General features: G+C 38.4%; 1 protein-coding gene across 2 annotated transcripts; it reads left to right on the top strand.

The window, feature by feature from the left end:
- The first annotated feature begins 10,925 nt into the window (after positions 1 to 10,925).
- CCL20 (C-C motif chemokine ligand 20) lies at positions 10,926 to 14,460 on the top strand. Of its 2 annotated transcripts, none has more exons than XM_032638268.1 (4): positions 10,926 to 11,034; positions 12,193 to 12,304; positions 13,258 to 13,335; positions 14,289 to 14,460. In XM_032638268.1, the coding sequence occupies exons 1-4, from the start codon at positions 10,956 to 10,958 to the stop codon at positions 14,308 to 14,310; spliced, it is 291 nt and encodes a 96-aa protein (XP_032494159.1). In that variant the 5' UTR covers positions 10,926 to 10,955; the 3' UTR covers positions 14,311 to 14,460. The 2 variants fall into 2 exon arrangements, with proteins under 2 accessions (XP_032494159.1, XP_032494158.1); XM_032638267.1 differs by having other exon boundaries at positions 10,928 to 11,034; positions 12,190 to 12,304.
- The last annotated feature ends 6,714 nt before the right edge of the window (positions 14,461 to 21,174 follow it).

Genomic DNA, 21,174 nt, shown 5'->3' with positions numbered 1-21,174 from the left:
AACCATTAAAACATCAGGAGCAGATATTACTCCAGCATCCATAAATATGCTGCCTTCATGTCATCACTCCCCCCGCCTCACAGCAGCTATTCCTAATACACAATGAAACCCTCTTCTCAATGTCCTGCACTCAGCCTCAAAATCCTTCTCAGCAAAACAGTTCACAAAAGGTTAACTTCTGTTTGTCACATCAGGAAGTTATACTAAAATCAATCATAAAACTGTTGAATAGTACTTATTGCATTTTCCACTGAATGTTGTTGTAAGGAACCTCTATTAAACCAAGAAGCATAGCATTTCATCAGTGAAGACCCTTTAATGAAAATATGATCAATGCTTCAGAATAACTAAAGAAAGAAGTGAAACCTAATTTTAGCATGATGAAATTTAAATAAAATAAATGTTGCAAATACAGAAAATTAAGACTATTTTTGGAGTACAATGTGTCGATTAGTGTACAATGTACGCTAGAAAATTTAAATGTCTTCTCGTATACATACACACATCGAGCATGCACACTGAATATTTTGATATCTTGTATGGTATTTGTCTAATTTCTTAGGAAATTTTCATCCCATGATGTTTTGTATAGCCTTGTAACTCTCCTTTAACATGTATTTCAAGGCATAGATCTTGGCTGGACCAGCCAGGCTTGGGAACTCTATTAGTGATGGAGCAAAGAAAGGCCAAGCCCGTTTGATAGTACTATAATTTGAAAAGTTCATATGTATTTCCTAAAAGACTTGAAGATAAAAAAAATCAGTCGTGTTTTGAAGGGATGAAGTTGTCTCTGTAGATCAGATTCTTTATTTGAAAGGAAAATTTAGTCATGGGCAGTTGACTGGCTTGACGATGCAAATTATTTTGAAGTGGCAAGGGAGACTCACTGGCTTCAAAATTTATAGTGGGAAACTCTTGCTAAAACCTTGAGCCCTGATGTACATTGAGAATTAGAATTGTCTCCATCATAATGAAAGATTCCTTGAGAGGCAGCCAAATTCCCAACTTCTTCATTCAGAAGGAGCAAAATATAGACTTGGAAAAATCAAAAGAATTTTAAAGTGATGGGTCAGGAAGAATCTGTATTATTTTACATCATGTAGTAACAACAAACTTTAAAAAAAAATTAAACTATATTTGGTTTACAATATTGTTGCTAGCCTCAGGTGTACAGCAAAGTGATATATATATATATATATCAGATTCAGATTCATTTCCATTATAGGTTATTACAAGATACTGAATATAGTTCCCTGTGCTATACAGTAAATCCTTGTTGTTTATCTATTTTATATACGGTGGCGTATATCTGTTAATCCCATATTCCTAATTTCTCTCTCCCACACCTTTCCCCTTTGGTAACCATAATTTGTTTCCTATGTCTAACGACAAACTTTTTGATCACAAGAACATTGAATCTGAAAGTTAATATGAAAGAAAGAGAAGTATTTAAAAGTTTTTTAAATAACGTGGTTTACTTTCACATGTATAGGAGAAGTTTTTATATGTATCCAAAGCACTTTTCCCCCAGACAGTAGCATATCTTCTCCTGTATGAGTTTTTGTGGCCTCTATTTCTTGTAGAAATGTCATCTTTCCTTTCTGACATGGGAAAGGAATTAAGCAATGACTGACATTCTGGAAAAACTGGGATTTCAAAAAACAGTTTTGAATTACATAAAACATTTTCCCCTCAAATGTCCATCACTGCTTTAAAATTTTTTCTTAGACACGTAACGGGTAACACACTGTGTAGCACAAAGAGTGAAGATTCTGTTACACATGTTAACGGGAAAAATACAGTGAAACAACCAATCCCTCTGGCCATATTGAAAGTCTGATTTTTTGTTTGTTTGAAATTGTGCTGTATTAAATACAATCTAATGTTAAAAAATGACTAAATGGTCTCTAAGGAACTTTATATTGGGTTCTGGCCAATTCTTGATTTTATATTGGTTCTAACCAATTATTGGGTCCTCAAAATTAGGTTTGGTTTCAGCTATGCCTGAGCTACAATAAACAGAATCAAGCCTAGATTGTCATGTGTCGGGGAAGAGACTTCTGCATTTGGATGTCCATTAGGCATTACAGACAGGACGGAAATCTGGATTCTATCCTTCCCCCAATAATCCACTCCTCCCTCACTGCTCCCCATCTGATTAAATTGCACTACCATTCCCTTAGTTGTTTTTTATTTATTTATTTTTTTCCTTAGTTATTCAAGACAGAACACTTGGAGTCATTTCTACCTTTTCTTTCTCTTTCACATTCACTATCCAGTTCATATACAATAACCGTTCTTTTTACCTTTAGAACATATTCCTGATTCAACTGCTTCTGACCATCTCCACCATGTCCACCCTAGTATAAACAAGCTTCCTCACTGCCCTCCTTGCTCCTATTCTGTTCTCTTCACAGCAGCCAAGGAGCCTTTTAAAATCTTAAATCAGGGCACATGGTTTGCCTACACAGATCTACCCAATGGTATCCCATTCCATTTAGAACAAAAGGCAAACTCCTCAGCAAGGCCAACAAGCCTTCCTTAATCTTCCTCCTGGCTGCCTCTTTGTCCTCATTCCATACCACTCTGCCCCTCACTGCATATCCTCCAGCACACTGGCCTCACTGTCCCTCAAGCATCCCAAGCACTTTCTCATCTCAGGGATGTTGCACTTGCTGTTCCCTTCACATTGGAAGCTCTTCCTCTAGACATCTGCAAAGCTCACCCCTTTATTCATTTAAGTCCTTGCTCAGTATCTCCCCCAGAGATGCTTTCCTGATCTCCTTACCTAAAATGGCACTCATGGACGGTCTTTTCCAGTACCCCACTTTATTTTTCTTTATAACACTTACATTATCTAATATTAAATTACTTATCTGTTAATTTATTTGTTTCTTGTCTGTCTTATCTACTACCATGCAAGTTGCATGTGGGTAGAGACTTTGTTAGGTGCACAGAAATCTTTGTTGAATGGATGAATTTCTCTCCTTCCTCTTCAGTGAACAGTAGGTTCCATGTAAATGACCCATCCTCTCTGGATCTTTCCTTTGAGGGATAATAATTCATGTCCTTTGCCCTTCCCCCCGTACTTTTCCCTTTATGTATCTGTATGCATTTGTGTGCGTGCATGCAGGGCATGTGCATGTTTTAAAATTCAAGACCAAGCAGAGATGATTTTCCACAGCAGGAAAGAAGTGGCCCTCGCATTTTCGTAACTCAGAATTTCACTTAGAATTATGTGGGAGGGACTTCCCTGGTGTTCCAGTGATAAAGACTCCGCTTTCCAATGCAGGGGTTGCGTGTTGGATCCCTGGTTGGGGAACTAAGATCCCACATGCTGTGGGGCAACTAAGCCCACGTGCCACAACTACTGAGCTTGTGCGCCGCAACGAGAGAGCCCGCGTGCCGCAAACTACAGAGCCCACGCATCCTGGAGCCTGCATGCCACAACTAGAGAGAAGACCGTGCTCTGCAGCGAAGACCCAATGCAGCCAAAAAAAAAAAAATAATAATAATAAATAAAATACATATATATTAAAAAAATTCTGTGGGAAAGATTTATTCCATCTCATGGTGGCACAGTAGAGAAAATTTTTTCTACGTGTCTGCAAAGAACGTTTCTGTTTTCCCAATGTCAAAAAGAAGCACCAGTGGTCCACCTGCTGTGCCCTCCATGGGTTTTGGGATGTTAATCTGTTTGACCTGTGTTAAGTTTTTATAATATTTGCTAGCAAGATAAGGAGAAAAGTGACTTCCTAGTTGGTCAAAACAGTGGAGAAGGAGATATTGAAGGTTGTCAGTGGGTGATGAAACCTGGTCTTAATGTGATTTTTGGACCCTTGAGGGGAGGCAAATCCTTATTGTCAGGCATACTGGCTGCAAAGGAGGAAACCCTCAACCTGCCAACTGCAAAAGTACCACAGGTTACGTAGCCCAAGATGATAGCAAGATGGGAACTTTGACAGTAAGGGAAAACTTGGAATTTTCAGCAGCCATTTGGCAAGTGTGAGCAGCTAATCAAAAAACAAGCACATTAACAAAATCATTAAAGACCTGAATATAAGCAAAGTGGTGGACTCCAAGGTGGGAAACCAGCTAATTTGAGGTGTGTCTGGAGGAGAGAGAAAGAAGACCAGCTTCAGAACGGAGGTGATTTCAGATCCACTTGTCCTGTGTCTGGATGAGCCCACCATGGGCTTGGATGCTGGCACATCAAATGCAGTTCTTCTCCATTCATCAACCTCATTACGCTATCTTCAGACTGCCTGATAGACTTACCTTGCTGGCTTCAGGTAAGGTGAGGTTTTATGGCCGTGTACAGGAAACGTTGGTACAGTCTGAGTCTGCTGGTTACGAGCGTGAGTATGGAAATTACAACTCGTGTTACTATCTAAAGAAAAAAACATTTAGGCTGATGGTATATAATTCCACCTATTAAGTAATCAGATAATAAAACCTTGAGGAGGAAATAGGGAACAATCTCTGACCTGGGGAGGAGAATCTGATTTCTAGATCTGGTCCTCATGGTTCGGTGCTGACAAAGTCAAACATCTCTCTTGCTTCCATGTACTCACCTTCAAAATTAAGGTATTGAACTAGATGGTCTCCACATTTCTCTATCTTAGAAATTCTATAATTTGGTACTCTTCAAAAACCATGGTAAGAACCATGTTTGTTCCTTGAAGCTCAGCTATAGTCAGGACCCACTGGTGTGGAAGCCAGAAAGTTCAGGCCTGTCTGGTTCTTTGTCTTCTGCATTACATACAGCCCTGTGAGAAGTCAAATGTCACATTCTTTATTAAAATATCTGGTACCTAGTAGGTGCTCAATAAATGCTATTTTTTGTTTGTTTGTTTGTTTTGGCCATACTGCACAGCTTGTGGGATCTTAGTTCCCAGTAAATGCTATTTTAAAAGGAACTTCTACCACCTTCCAAAAACTTTTCATGGAATCCCTATCAGAAAGAGAAAAGTTTTAGATGGTCACTCTTTTAAGTCAGCATGGCATGTCTTGTGTTCATACATCATAGAAATGGAAGGGGAGTTAAGTAATTTTTAAATGATCACTTTTGTTAATTTCTACAAAAATATTTCATATAATGTGAATATGGCACTTAACCATATTGCTTGGTTTTATAGTTATTTGTTCATTTTAATTTTGTTATTATAAGTTGCCTTGAATGCAATCATCATGTTCTAGCCATCTGTATGTACCACTAAGTACCTTCCACATAAAACACTTGTCAAATGTTTTTCCTGGAAAAAAGAAAAAAGAGCAAGTTGCTGAGATTCTACTACATGAGGGAATTACGACTCATCAGGAATGTCTGAGATATTTGAAAAGAATGGCTAGAAGCTAAATACCAGTGTGCTAATAGCCTTCTAATAAATTAGGTTTGAAATAATTTTCTTATGTTAACCTTCTCATTAGCATGTTCATTGACTGAACAAAAAAATCAGCCGAAGGTCATATTTTAAAAAGTTTCTAAGTGACAGATATGAAATGACACATCTAGCAAAAGAAACAAAGAGGTTCTGTGGGGTGAGTGTTATATATAGGTGGGTGGAGAATTTCTGTTGTTATGAGCTTTATTGAGATGTAATTCACATACCATAAAATTCACCCTTTTAAAGTGCACAGTTCAATGTGTTTTAGTATATTCATAGGGTTGTACAAACTGTCATCACTGTCTATTTTTAGATTAAAAAAAAATAAGGAAGAAACCTCATACCCATTAGCAGTCATTCTCCCTTCCCCTGCCTTTCCCCTAACACCCCAATCTAGCCCTCAACTATCACTATTCTACTTCCTGTATCTGTAGGTTTGCTGGTTTTGAACATTTTATATAAATGGAATCTTACAATATGTGGCTTTTTGTGCTTGTTCTTTTTTCCCCCTTATTTATAATGTTTGCAAGGTTCACCCATGCTGTTGCATCCACCAGTACTCTTTTCATTTATATTGCCAAAGAATATGCCATTGTATACATTCACCACATTTTATGTATCTGTTCATCAGTTGATGGCATTTGGATTATTTCCACTTTTGGGCTATTATGAATAATGCTGCCATGAACATTCATACAAGTTTCTATGTGGAGATATATTATTTATCTTGAGTGCACTAGGAGTGGAATTGCTGGCTCATATGGCAATGCTATGATTAACCATTTGAGGAACTGTCAAACTGTTTTTTAAAGCAACTGCACCATTTTTCATTCCCATCAATAATGTGTGAGTATTCCAATTTCTCCACATCATTGCTAACACTCATCCATCTTTTTGATGATAGCCATCCTTGTGGATGTGAAGTGGTATGTCGTGGTTTTGATTTACATTTATCTAATGACTAATGATGTTAATTAAGTATTTTTTCATGTGCTTTTTGAACACATATATCATAGGAGAAATGTTTATTTGGGTATTTTGTCCGTTTTTAAGTTGGGTTATTTATCTTTACATTATTTAGTTGCAGGAGTTCTTCACATATTCTGGATACAGCATAAGTCCTTTATCAGATAAATAATTTGCAAATATTTCCTATCTTTCTGTGGGTTGTTTTTCACATTTGTATAGTATCATTTGAAGCACAAAAGTTTATACTTTTGATATAGTCCAGTTGGTTTTTTATTTTGTTGCTTGAGCTTTTGTTCTTATATCCGAAAAATCATTGCCCAACCCAAGGTCATGAAGATTTACTTCTGTGTTTCCTTCTAAGAGGCTCAGAGTTTTAGCTCTTATATTTAAGTCTATGATCCATTTTGACTTAATCATTAACATGATTAACATCATTCTTTTGCATATGGATATCCAGTTGTCCCAGCATCATTTGCTGAAAAGGCTATTCTCTCCTCCATTGAATGGTCTTGGCACCATAATAAACAATCAGTTGACCATAGATACGAGGGTTTATGTCTGGACTCTCAACTCTATTCCCTTGATCTATGTGTCTACACTTATGCCAGTATCACACGTCTTGGTTAGTGTAGATTTATAGTAAGTTTTGTCGTCAGGAGGCTATCCCGGATCCCTTGTAATCCTATATGAGTCTGAGTATCTTCCATTTCTGAAAAGAACTCAGCTGGGATTTTGATAGGACTTGTATTGAATATGTAGATCCATTTAGGGAGTAGTGCCATCTTAACAAGGATATCTTCCAATCCATGACATGGGATGTCTTTCCGTTTATTTATTTATTTAAATTAAAAAGTTTTTTTTTCATTTGATATCACTTATATGAGGAATCCAAAAAAAAAAATGATACAAATAAACCTATTTACAAAACAGAAATAGACCCACAGGCATAGAAAACAAACTCATGGTTACCAAAGAGGAAAGGACGTGGCGGTGCGGGCGGGGGGATAAATTAGGAGTTTGGGATTAGCAGATACAAACTACTATATATAAAATAGGTAAACAGCAAACTACTCTATATAAAATAGAGAAACAACAAGGACCTACTGCGTGGCACAGGGAACTATATGCAGTATCTTGTAATGACCTATAATGGAAAAGAATCTGAAGAAAGAATATATATATATATATACACATATACATATAACTGAATCACTTTGCTGTATACCTGAAGCTAATACAACATTGTAAATCAACTATAATCACTTATTTGGTTTGAGAAAACACCACTATAAGCATTTGTGGAAAAATTTTTGTGGGGGCATATGCACTCTTTTTGGGTGAATACCTAGGAGTACAATGGCTGCGTCATATCGTAAGTGTATGTTTAGCTTCTTTTTTTTTTGAATTTTATTTCATTTATTTATTTTATACAGCAGGTTCTTATTAGTTATCTATTTTACACATATTAGTGTATATATGGCAATCCCAATCTCCCAATTCATCCCACCGCTCGTCTTTCCATTTATTTAGAAGTCTTCTTTAATTTCTTTAATAAATTTTGTAGTTTTAAAGTTACTTTCCACTTGTTTTGTTAATTTTATACCTAGATATTTTATTCTTTTATGCTATTGTAAAAGTAATTGCTTTTTTATTCTATATTCAAGTTGTTTATTGATATTGTATAGAAATACAATTAATATTTTTTTGTATATTGATCTTGAATCTTGCAACCTCGATGAACTTAATTAGTTCTAATAGTTTTTTAGTAGATTCTTTAGGATTTTCTACATACAAGATTATCTCATTTGCAAATTAAGATAGTTACTACTTCCTTTCCAATCTGGGTGCCTCCCCCTTTTCTTGACTAATTATCCTGGCTAGAACCTCCAGTACAATGATGAATAGTAGTGGTTAGAGTGGACACGCCTGTCTTGGTCTTGATCTCGGAAGGAAAGCATTCTTTCTGTCTTTCAACATTAAGTATGATATTAGCTGTGGAATTTTCATAGATGACCTTTATCAGATTGAAGACGTTCTCTACTATTCCTAGTTCACTGAGCGTTTACTATGATAGGGTGTTAAATTTTTGTCAAATGCTTTTCACACGGTTTTTGGTTTTGTTCAGCTAATATTGTGTATTACATTTCCTAGTTTATGTCCTTTTTATATGTTGTTGGATACAGATTACTAGTGTCTTGCTGAGGATTTTTGTGTCTGTATTCATAAGAGATACTGGTCTGTAGTTTTTTTTTTTTCTTGTGATGTCTCTGTCTTATTTTGATATCAGTGTAATACTGTCCTTATAGAATAGTTAGAAATTGTTTCCTCCTCTTCTACTTTTTAAAAAAGTTTGTGAAGAATTGGTTTTCATTTTTCTTTGAATATTTGGTAGAATTAACCAGTGAAGCTATCTGCGTCTGGACTTTCCTTTGTGGAAATATTTTTAGTTACCAATTTGATATCTTGTTACATATTCAAACTTTCTATGTCTACTTGAGTCAGGTTCGTAATTTGTGTCTTTCATCTATTTTATCTAATGTATTGGCATACAACTTATTCATCATATTCCCTTTTAGTCCTTTTTATTTCTTAAAGTTGGTAGTGACGCCCCTTCTTTCATTCCTGAGTTTAACAATTTGTCTTCTCTTCACTCCACCCCTCCCTTGTTTTTTCTTGGTTAGCCTAGTTAAAGCTTGTTAATTTTGTTGATCTTTTCAAAGAACCAAATTTTGGTTACTTTGATTTCCTCTATTTTTTGCTATTCTCTCTTTCATGTATCCCTGCTATACGTTTCTCTCTGAGCAGCTGCATCATGTAAGTTTTTGTATGTTGTGTTTTCATTTTCATTCATCTCAAAGTATTTTCTACTTTCTTTATGACTTCTTTGACACATTGGTTATTTAGCCATGTAATGTTTAATATCCACATATTTGTGAATTTCTCAAATTTTCTTCGGTTACTGAATTCTAATTACATTGTGGTTTGAAAACATTTTTGTATGATTTCAATCCTTTGAAATTTATTAAGACTTGTTTTATGGCCTAACATATGATTTATCTGGAAGAATGTTCCATATGAACTTTGGAAGAATGCCTCTTCTATTGTTGTTGGGTAGAATGTTCTAGTGATGTCTGTTAGGCTTAGTTGGTTTATAGTGTTGTTCGAATCTTCTGTTTTCTTGTGCATCTTCTGTCTAGTTTTTCTATACATTATTGAAAATATGGTATTGAAATGTCTACCTTTATTGTTGAATTGTTTATTCTTCCCTTCAATTCTGTCAGTTTTTGCTTTATGTATTTTGAGGTGCTGTTGTTAGATGTATATATGGTCATGATTTTTATATCTTTCTGACAGATTGATCCTTTATCATTACGGAACTTCCTCTTTATCTCTAGTAACTTTCTTTTGTTTTAAAATTTGTTTTTTTAGACATAGGCATAGCAACTCCAGTTCTCTTTTGTTTATTCTTTGCATGGCATATCTTTTTTGATCTTTTACTTTCAATCTATTTGTTTATAGCGGACAGTTCTTTTTTTATGATTTTGATATCTTTAAACTTTATTTTTTAAATGATCATATAATACAATTCACTTTTTTCTTTTGATGTACATTTCTGTGAATTTTAACACATGTAGTGATGCGTAACCATTCCCATAATAGGATAGAAAATAACTTCGTCACGCCCCCAAAACTCCCTTGTGGTGTTTCTTTATAGTCATACCCTTCCTGCAAACCCAGTTCCTAGCATACAATGATATTCTTCCTACTTTTTTCCTCTTTCTTTTTTTTCTTCTGAGGCTTTGTATTGAGTTATGTAACCACGTTAGCATGAAGAGTTATGGGCAGATGAGGGTCATTTTCTGGGCTGCAATGTTGATTAGAGTCATGTAAAATGTAGAAGATTTAGAAGAGTGAGATTGAAACTAAGATAAAGCTGAAACTTGAGCCTCACTTAAGAGCTGGTATTTTCCACTAAAACTGGGGACACTACTAAGCATTGCTATATTACCTGCTCTGCATAATGGCCCAGAAATTCAAGGTCTTTGGTGACAGCTGAGCAGCAACGATGAAATTGTAAATGCCTGAGTACGCTTGGTGTCCTGCCTCATCCTCTCCCTCCCCTATTGGCTCTGGAAAGCAATCAGAGTGTAACAATAGGAGTTCTGGAATGTTCCCGAGTGGGGCTTATCTTTGTATCATTGTTAATCCTTGTCCTCTCTTTTCAGAGACAAGAGATTAAGTTAAAACAGGACAGACATCTTTTCTGGGACGCAGGGCTGAGCTGCGTTTCCTTCTTTGCAAATTCAAAGGATTTTATAGGATTTTCCCCTTCTTAACCCTCCCTCCCCCTCCATCCTGCCCTTCACACCTTCCCAACATTAGGGAAAGGCAGGAAGTTTTCCCTGTGGTTTCTTCTTTGTGACGACATGATGGGGCAGGTTAATCAACGGGGAAAACCCCATGTGAGAACACGCCTTCTATGTGCATTCAAATATTTGCTATAAGTAGGGCCATCCCAGGCCCAGGCTGCTATCAATCATAACAGCTCTCCCAGGCACTAGTTACCCAGCACTGAGACATCTATTCTTTGAGCTGAAAATGATGAGCAGTAGCAAGAGTTTGCTCCTGGCTGCTTTGATGTCACTGCTGCTACTCCACCTCTGCAGCAAGTCAGAAGGTAAGTGTCACTCTTTCTGCTAGCACAGGATGAAGAACTATTTTCATTTTTCTCTAAGCCTTGAGCTCATTTAGGGGTCCCCAAGGGTTGGAAGCCTGTTAGACAATCTTCAAAAGGAAGTGATGGGGGTTGTCATCTCATTGGTGAGTGGAAGAGGGAAAGGTTACTGCTGCCTATCAGGCTTTTTTCTCTGCTGTCAATCCCAGCGAATTTGGGGGGCGGTGGTGGTGGGCTCTTAGAGACCCTCAAACTCCAGAACAACCCAAAGTGCTATTCTGGGAGAGATGTAAATTGTGTAACATTACCAGTGAATGGGGCCATTTTGAAATGTAGAAAATTCTCCCATTTCCCTAGCTTTCTCATTTCCCAACTGAATAGTTTTAGCAGAGTTCAAAACTCATCCTTTAGGGGTAGATTATGGCACCTGAATTCATCCTTGCAAGGCCTTGGGGACATCACTTGCCAACTTTGGGATTACATTTATCACTTACAGCAGGTCAAGGATACAGTAGGTTGTAATTTAACTCAGGGGAGTGCCCAAGAATTGCTTTATTACTAAGAGGACATCACTTTTAGCAACAGGTGCATTCCTGAAAATACACATGTTGAACTTTTATGAACAAAATTCCCATTAACTAATATTACAATTTCAAAGTGTTTTAATTGTAGCTCTTATTAACAGCTCCTATAAATCACATTTTTCTTTGTAACTTCTTGTCCTTCCCCTCCTCTCAATATTCAGTAGCCAGATAATAGATTCAAACTTGCCAATTTACTTTTCTTCCTGAATTTAGAAGGTTATTTATAAGGGTTTCTTCAAGTGGAAGGTACTCATATTCTTGAGTGATTATAGTGAATGAGATAAAATACTGTCAGTTTGTGTTTCTAAAGATATTCCTTTTATGAGACTGATGTCTCATGCGCTTCGAAACTGTATTATTGAACCAAAATTTCCCAGTACACAAACTATTTTTTTTTTAAGAGAACTGGAAACTATGTTAAAATGGGTCTCAAAGATATTGGAGGTGTTCCTCTAAATAGTTTATTTACCATATAAATCAGATTCTAGGTTTTCCACAACTTCAAGTAGTTCCACAATACCTATCACAGAATAAGTTCATTCATGTGGACTCAATATCTCTCATTTCTTTTCAGCAGCAAGCAACTTTGACTGCTGCCTCCAATATACAGAAAAAATCCTTCATCCCAAATTTATCGTGGGGTTCACACAGCAGCTGGCCAATGAAGCTTGTGACATCAATGCAGTCATGTAAGTTATTAAGGGATTCTAATTCATTTGTGTTAGGAGTAATGAGAATTTCAAGTAGAAAAAGCTTTGCCTTTTTGGAGTTTCATTCAGAAATAACTCATGTGGCAAAAATCTAGCTGTGTTTTAGTAGTACATTTATTCTTCAAAATTTACTTTAAATGGAACTGGAATAAGGCAAAACTTAGTTTAAAAAAAAATGAACATAGTTGAGGGCAAAATCACTTTTGAAGATAAACTTATAAGCTACTAAGATACTATCTCAGGAAAATATGAAAAACCTAAACTTTGAAATGAGCATCTTCTACCAGAAAGTGGTTGAGCTATAAGCTAAAGCTCAGAGTAGTTACACTATCTCATATAATATTCTTTTGTTTTTTTTGCGGTACGCGGGCCTCTCACTGTTGCGGCCTCTCCCGTTGCGGAGCACAGGCTCCGGGCGCGCAGGCTCAGCGGCCATGGCTCATGGGCCCAGCCGCTCCACGGCCTGTGGGATCTTCCCGGACGAGGGCACGAACCCATGTCCCCTGCATTAGCAGGCGGACTCTCAACCACTGTGCCACCAGGGAAGCCCCTCATATAATATTCTTGATTTATATAGGGTATTATATTTTCAATGAAATAAGGTATTGATCAGATGTATACATATTTCATGTAGCCACCAACAACAAAATTAAATAATTCTGGGACTTCATCTTCCTGTTACTGTACAACTTTTTGTTAGATTGCAGAGAAAGTCAGGGAGAATCACTTTTATTTCTTGCATCAAGCTTTATAAGAAGAAATTTTTTTTTTACAATTTTTTTCACCTCTGAAACAAATAGAATGTTTAGGGCGTAGAGCCACCAATTGGAATATGAAATTTCCATTGCATGTCCTGTGGAAAAAAAGAAAAAAGAACCATTTAAACAATAAATGAAATTGAAACATAAATCAAATTCTCTGACTTTTTTCAGCTTATACACAAAGAGAAGATTAGCTGTGTGTGCAGATCCAAAGAAGAGTTGGGTGAAACATGTAGTGCATATCCTCAGGTATGGGACGTTTACAATCCACCAGCCTCTCTCCAAATGTTTGGGAAAGAGTGATGTTCAGAGTGTTGCATCACAGGCTTGCTGGGATGCTTTAGCCTAAGCACTGTGACATTTTTAAAGGGTAGTGTGAATCGGACAATGAAAACAAAAACCTCATTTTTTCAACCACTTACAGACAATTTTAATTTTTTTATTATAAATTTATCTATTTGTGGCTGCGTTAGGTCTTTGTTGCTGCGCACAGGCTTTCTCTAATTCTGGTGAGCTGGGGCTACTCTTCATTGTGGTATGCGGGTTTCGCGTTGCGGTGGCTTTTCTTTTTGCAGAGCACGGGCTCTAGGGTGCAGGCTCAGTAGTTGCGGCACACGGGCTTAGTTGCTCCGCGGCATGTGGGATCTTCCTGGACCAGGGCTCGAACCCGTGTCCCCTGCATTGGCAGGCGGATTCTTAACCACTGCGCCACCAGGGAAGCCCCATTTTTATTTTAATTGTTTTTAATTTAATGATTTTTCACACGACGTATTAGATTCCTCTATGCATTTGATTCTTGTTGCAAAGATACCTCTTATTTATATAATTTACAGACTACATGACATTCGTTTGTTAAAAGCTAAAAAAATAAACAGTTAAAAAGAGATCAATGGCTCTGATTTACACTGATGATAATGGAGTGACATGTTATCAATGGACAGAATCATCTCACACCAGGGTGCCAGATACTGAATATGAAGGCACAACCTTAGTGTTCATATCCTGTTTCTGTCCTTAGCTAGCTGGGTTATGTTGGGCAGGGTCCATCCTCTCTGAACCCTGATTTCCTCATGTGGCCTCTGAGCTGCCTGGTATCCTGAGATGAGATTGGGGTGCCTGAGGCAATCTGTAGGCACCAAAGACATTCCCACACACCGGGCACCCCATCTTTGCTTATTTTTTTCTTCTTTTTCTCTTTATAGTCAAAGAGTCAAGAAGATGTAAAAATGGATACTCCCTGGACTGGAACTGGACACGGCCCACGAACAAAAGGAACCTAGCTGAGTCGGCAGTTTCACTTACATACTGTTGCAGGTTCAGAGCTTATCTGATTTGTGTCTCATTGGACTTGTCCAATTAGTGAAGTTGATTCATATTGCATCACAGTTTGCTTTGTTAAGCATCACGTTATACTCTCTTTTATGTTATGTTATTTATATATGTGGTTTTGTTTGCGTTTTGCTATTTAATACTAGTTTTCTATAAGCTATTTGGTTTAGTATGCGGTATAAAGTTATACTTGGAGGAATAAGATAAATGGACTTTCTTGCAAGCAGAAGACTATTAAAAAAAAACACTTAACATTCTTCCGTTTATATAGTTCTGTTTCCTAAACTGTTGTAATTACCTTGTTAAAGAGGAAAATGATAAGAAGAATAAATATTGAACATAAAAGAACCAAAACTTGTTTGTGGATTGAGTTAAATAGCATTTATTAAGAGGTGTATTAAGAATAGTTAAGAGTTTAGTAAATACGAAAATGTTGTGAAAATTGTATTCCCCATTTACTTCTTCCTGGTTTTTCCCTTTATCTCTACCCCTTGTGGTCCTGGACTTCATTCTATATGAATTATAATGGAAAGGTTTTTTTGAATTAAAAAAAAACTCAAAGTCATTTAAACCAAAAATTAGAAAGATTCTATCTGTGACATAGGTCAATATTTCTTGATATAAAACTTTTCAAGATAAAAAAAGTATGCCCATCTATTTTGTGACTCCAGGGACACAACAACTATTTAGAAAATTCCTTGAGCAATCACTTAGTCCGTCATTCTGTCACCAGCCATGGTCCTAGGAATGGGCATCTCAGCAGAGGAACATTTCTCTACTTTATAAGTCCTCCTGAGTCATCTTTAAGCACTTTCCAAAAAGAAAATGATTATGCAGAGGGTTTATTTTTTAAAAGTTATTTATCTTATTTTTGGCTGCGTTGGGTCTTCATTGCTGCACACGGGTTTTCTCTAGTTGTGGTGAGCGGTGGCTACTCTTCATTGCGGTGCGCGGGCTTCTCATTGCAGTGGCTCCCCTTTTTGCGGAGCACGGGCTCTAGGCACTCTGCTTCAGTAGTTGTGGCACGTGGGCTCGGTAGTTGCAGCTCATGTGCTCTAGAGCGCAGGCTCAGTAGTTGTGGTGCACAAGCTTAGTTGCTCCGTGGCATGTGGGATCTTCCCAGACCAGGGCTAGATCCCGTGTCCCCTGCATTGGCAGGATTCTTAACCGCTGTGCCACCAGGGAAGCCCTATGCAGAGGGTCTTTAGAAACCGATTGCCTCAGTAACCAGAAGAGAGACAACAAATGTGTGAAACCTAGCAAGAACCCAGAAATAAGATGAAAAGACCCTGTACCAGGGTAGTTCTTGTCACAATAGTCATGTACTTAAGTTCACAGGGTGCCCGACACAGCACTCTGGACAGTCTGCTTCAGATTCCAAAAGCCACGCAGGATGAGTGGAGGAAGACACACTGATGATAGGATTTAAAATCCAGACACGCACATCCATAATGCAGGCAATGGTGGGTCATTTGGTGTGGAGCCAAACACTCAGTAGGCTCTGAAGGCATCTCTGTGCTCATAAATAACAACACTGAGCCATCAGGGAAAGTATGCTCAATATCCTGCTTGACTATTCATCAAACATGAGTTAGCACCTATTATGAGCCAGGCACCGAGCCAAGTGAAGCTGGAGATGCCAAGAAATTAAGTTAGCACTTGGTGCTCACTCCCAGGTAATTAGTGCTCAGCAGCGTGGGAAGAGGGAGGGGATGGCTAGAAAATCAGCTATGACAACACAGGGTGGTAAGCACTTGGATAAAGGAAGGCATGGGACAGGGCATTAGTAGTGAGGGTTTCCAGAAGAAAAGAATATTCAGTTGAACCTTGTTAAATAGCCGATATTCGATGCTCTTGAACTATGAAGATGGCAATTGTGTATGGTTCAGCCCTTGTTTGAGTCGAGGTATGAAGGGCAAGTAGGAGACACCCAATTGGAAAAGGAGCAGTAGGGGGTGTTTGGAAATATCTGGGGGCATATTTTAGTTGTCACAATGTCTAAAGGTGGGATACTAAGGTATTCAGTGGGCAGGAGACAGGGCTGCTAAACCCACTGGAATGCACAAAATAGCCTGGCACAATGAATAATTTTCTTACCCAGATATCAATTATGCCACCAGTTGGGTAACACTGGATGAAGCGGGATGTATGCAAGGAGTGGGTGTAGGAGATTAAGTAAAACTGTTACCTCAACTAAGCACAGTGGTTTGAACTTGAACATGGAAACACAGGGGAACCATGGAAGAAGTCAAAGCAGGAGGAAAGGGAGGTGGGATGGAAGATGGATGCAGAAATACAGAGAGAGCTGCAATGAGTAAGGTGAGAAACGGTGGGACCTCAGTTAAGGCCATGGCAAAAAGAAAGGAAGCAGAGATGGGCTTGGAATTGTTGAGACTCATTCTAGATAACTCTCCCTCTGCCACCCCTCCCCACCACCACCAGTCACCCTTTCCTGGAGCAGCACAGCCAGAGAGGACCACTGTCAAGGGCAGTGGCCCATTTGGCCGACTGCTGCTGGGAGGTCTCACCAGGTGAGCTTTGCTGAGTCAGGAAAGTAGCACATTTTGTTAGTGCTCTGAATGTGTGTGAATTATTTGGGACGAGGAGTCCTGACACCTATTAGCTGAGTTTCTGGAGCCAAGTTATTAATCACAATGAGAACATTCCACTGTCAAGTGCACGGGTAAAAGCACCTGTGCAAATCAGTGCGTTACCCCCAGGAGTTCAAATTGGAATCACAAAGCCATATTGTTAAGCCTGGGATCAGAGTGCAGCACAGAGTCTCAGCCGTACGACTGAAAGTTTAATTCATTTGTCTCACTGCACTAACCATGTTCAAGGATTAGAGAAGTTGCTCCCAATTCGCAGCTCTTCTTTTTCTTTTTTTCATTTTGGAAAAGGTATTTTCTACTTAATTTTTAAATTAAGGTGTAACTTACATACAGTAAAATGCACAAGTCTGTAAGTGTACAGCTTAGCTGAATTTTTGCATATGTACACGCCTGTGTGATGACTCTGGGCCATTCAAGATTACCCAGATGAAAAAAAAAAAAAAAAAAAAAAAAAATGCTATTTGGGCTTCCCTGGTGGCGCAGTGGTTGAGAGTCTGCCTGCCGATGCAGGGGACGCGGGTTCGTGCCCCGGTCCGGGAAGATTCCACATGCCACGGTGCGGCTGGGCCCGTGAGCCGTGGCCGCTGGGCCTGTGCGTCCGGAGCCTGTGCTCCACAACGGGAGAGGCCACAACAGTGAGAGGCCCGCGTACCGCAAAAAAAAAAAAAAAAAAAAAAATTACCCAGATGGCTCCCTCATGCCCCCGTACATCCATCCAGCCCCAGAGTAACAGCTTCAACCAACCAATGGCCATCTGGTTACATATATTCTGCCCAACTTCTCCCCACTTATATACCCTGACTTACTTTGAAGGAATTCCCCAATATCAAATTATTATATATGAATATAAATATATATTTACACACGCATACACATATTTATATGTATTTTTTAAACAGCGACTTTTAAAAAGACACAAACGATCTCATTATCACAGATTTAAAGATCAACACTAATTCCCCAATATCACCAAATATTCAGTCAATGTTCTAATTTCCCTGTTTGTTTCAAAAAGGGTTGTATTTGTTTATTTATTACAGTTGATATGTTTGAATGAAGCTCCACATAAGGTCCACACACTGCATTTGTGTGATTTGTTTCTTTTTAAGTTTAATCTATGTTTCTTATCATTACCATCCTTCTCTTTTTCCTTTGTGATTTATGTTTTGGAGAAACCAGGAAACTTTTTCTGAGTTCCCACCTTCTGGGTTTTGGTGGTTGCATTCCCGTGGTGTTACTCAGTTTGTTCCCTGACTCCTAGTTGTAAATAGAGGCTGGGTTGGGGAATGGGACCAGACCACTTTATAAGTGGCATTGTGCCACATGGTTATAAAGTTGCCTAAACTGAGGTTAGCCAGAGGAGTGAAAGAGGATGTAGTGAACTTGGGCCAAATTTTTCAAGGCAAGTAAAGAACTGATCAAGACCTTCGACTGACAGCCAGAAAGAGGAGAAGTAGATGGTCTAATGACACACGTGTACTTCAAAGAATGGGGAGGTGTATAGAAATGAAGAAGTGCCATCATGGAAGCACAAGAATGTTGGTTTCTACCTGCTTCTGGCTCTGTGGACATCTTCAGAAAACCATAAGGGGAGTGCTGTTGCCATAGACTCAAGTTTCAACCAAGACAAGGAGATAGGGGAGCAAAAGCTGGAAGGACAGGAAAGAATTGTTAGCAAAGGCCAGAGCTGGACATCATGGAAATGGGTTGGAGGTATACAGCAGTATTCAGATGAAAGCATGAGAAATATGAGAAAGGACAGATGCATGCAAGTGTTTGGGTTTGGGTAGTAATCACGTCGTTAATAAAACCTAGACTAGTAAGCAGCAAGTGATATGCTAATATCACTTGTAAGTTCACTAATGTATTATCTCATTTAAACATGAGGTAGGTACTATTTTTATGCCCATTTTGGGGACAGAGAAACTGAGGGTCAAGGAAGCTAAGGAATTTACCTAAGGTCACACAGTCTTTAGAGATATGATGGAATTAGTTGGTATCAAGTTTCTGACCAGGCGACTGGTATAAAGGTGTTTCTGTGTCAGTAAGGCAGCCCTGTGGTGTCTAATGTTCCTTGACGTTGGTTCTCTTGTTCGTTCTTTGTCATCTTTATAATCATCTGTATGCTCTGGTATTTTAGATGGTATCAAAGTGTTAGAACATAGAACATTTTAGACTTTCTTACTTTGGTATCAAAAAGACTTAAAAAGTTTGCCTTGTCAAGGAGTAAGTTCCAGTTGTGATTTGGTTACCTTCTTCCCCAGCAGTGCTATGCACGTATCACAGGTTTTTCCTTCTGGTTAAATAATGGTTTATTGAGTGAAATCTATGTTCTCCACCCATTCATTCCTTCAGTCAACGGCTATTTATTGAGCACCTACTATGAGTCAGTCATCGTTCTGGTCACTGAGAACGAGCAGGACAAAGTCCTTGCTTTCATGTGATTTATGGAAGGAGAGACAGGAAAAAAACATATAACCAAATAAATGTATAATATGAAAGAAGAATAAAGGCACTTGGGGATGGGGATGGGATGTAGAACTTCTCCATATCTGTGAAGAAGCTGCCACAATTTACTTTCTTTCTCTCAGAAGCAATGCCTGTGTCTTCCCCTTGGCTGAGCAAGGAATCTAGATAAGGTAAGAAAGACAAACGTGATTAAACCTACCCAAGAGTATGCTATTAATTTTCTGTGATGAAATAAGGTCTATGGAGGACTGTTGTACTAGGCCTTGGCTTACTCTGACATTTTCTGACTGAAAAAGTATAGGTCATAAGTTCGAATTACTCAGACTGTAAACTATTCCTCATTGTATTGACTTTTCCACCAAGTGTCAAGATTCCAACTGGGGACTAACGTAAGGTACTTAACTATGGCCTCAATTTGGTGATTGAATTAGCACAAAGCACCATTTATATCCGCAGACTTTGGTGATTTTGCAAATTTGTTTTCTTTCTATGGTTCTGACTTAACTGAAACAGATAAACAAGGTTGATGAATAAATCTGGTACAATAAAGTAGTTATAGAAAACGCTGCCCAAGCTCTGGCATGGTACAACACATTCTCCATTCCTCTAATTACTAGAATCTGGGCATTTAAAAAAAAATAAATTTATTTATTTTGTTTATTTACTTATTTTTGGCTGTGTTGGGTCTTCGCTTCAGCACACGGGCTTTCTCTAGTGGTGGCATGTGTGGGGGGCTACTCTTCATTGTGGTGCGTGGGCTTCTCATTGCGGTGGTTCTCTTGTTGTGGAGCACGGCCTCTAGGCACGTGGGCTTCAGTAGTTGTGGCACCTGGGCTCAGTAGTTGTGGCGCACAGGCCTAGTTGCTCCGTGGCATGTGGGCTCTTCCCAGACCAGGGCTCGAACGTGTGTCCCCTGCTTTGGCAGGCAGATTCTTAACCACTGAGCCACCAGGGAATCCCAGAATCCAGGCATTTTTAATAGTCAATGGTCACACATTTGAAAGGCTTAACATGGAAAACTTTTTTCATGTTTCTTGTTCTTGCTGTCCTCCTTCTTCACTTGAATAACAGGAATATATTAAGGTTGTTTTTTTACCATCTTTATTGGAGTATAATTGCTTTACAATGGTGTGTTAGTTTCTGCTTTATAACAAAGTGAATAAGCTATACATACATATATATCCCCATATTTCCTCCCTCTTGCATCTCCCTCCCACCCTGCCTATCCCACCCCTCTAGATGGTCACAAAGCACTGAGCTGATCTCCCTGTGCTATGTGGCTGCTTCCTATTAGCTATCTATTTTACATTTGTTAGTATATATAAGTCCATGACACTCTCTCACATCATCCCAGCTTACACTTCTCCCTCCCTGTATTCTCAAGCCCATTCTCTACGTCTATGTCTTTACTCCTGTCCTGCCCCTAGGTTCTTCAGAACCATTTTTAATTTTTTTAGATTCCATATATATGTGTTAGCATACGGTATTTATTTTTCTCTTTCTGACTTACTTCACTCTGTATGACAGGCTCTAGGTCCATCCACCTCACTACGAATAACTCAATTTTGTTTCTTTTTATGGTTGAGTATTATTCCATTGTATATATGTGCTACATCTTCTTTATCCATTCATCTGTCGATGGACACTTAGGTTGCTTCCATGTCCTGGCTATTGTAAA

This window comes from Phocoena sinus, chromosome 7 (genome assembly GCF_008692025.1).
Source record: "Phocoena sinus isolate mPhoSin1 chromosome 7, mPhoSin1.pri, whole genome shotgun sequence".
In the NCBI taxonomy this organism is placed as follows: domain Eukaryota; kingdom Metazoa; phylum Chordata; class Mammalia; order Artiodactyla; family Phocoenidae; genus Phocoena; species Phocoena sinus.
The sequence above is the reverse complement of the archived record's forward strand: the minus strand, read 5'-3'. Positions and strand labels throughout refer to the sequence as shown.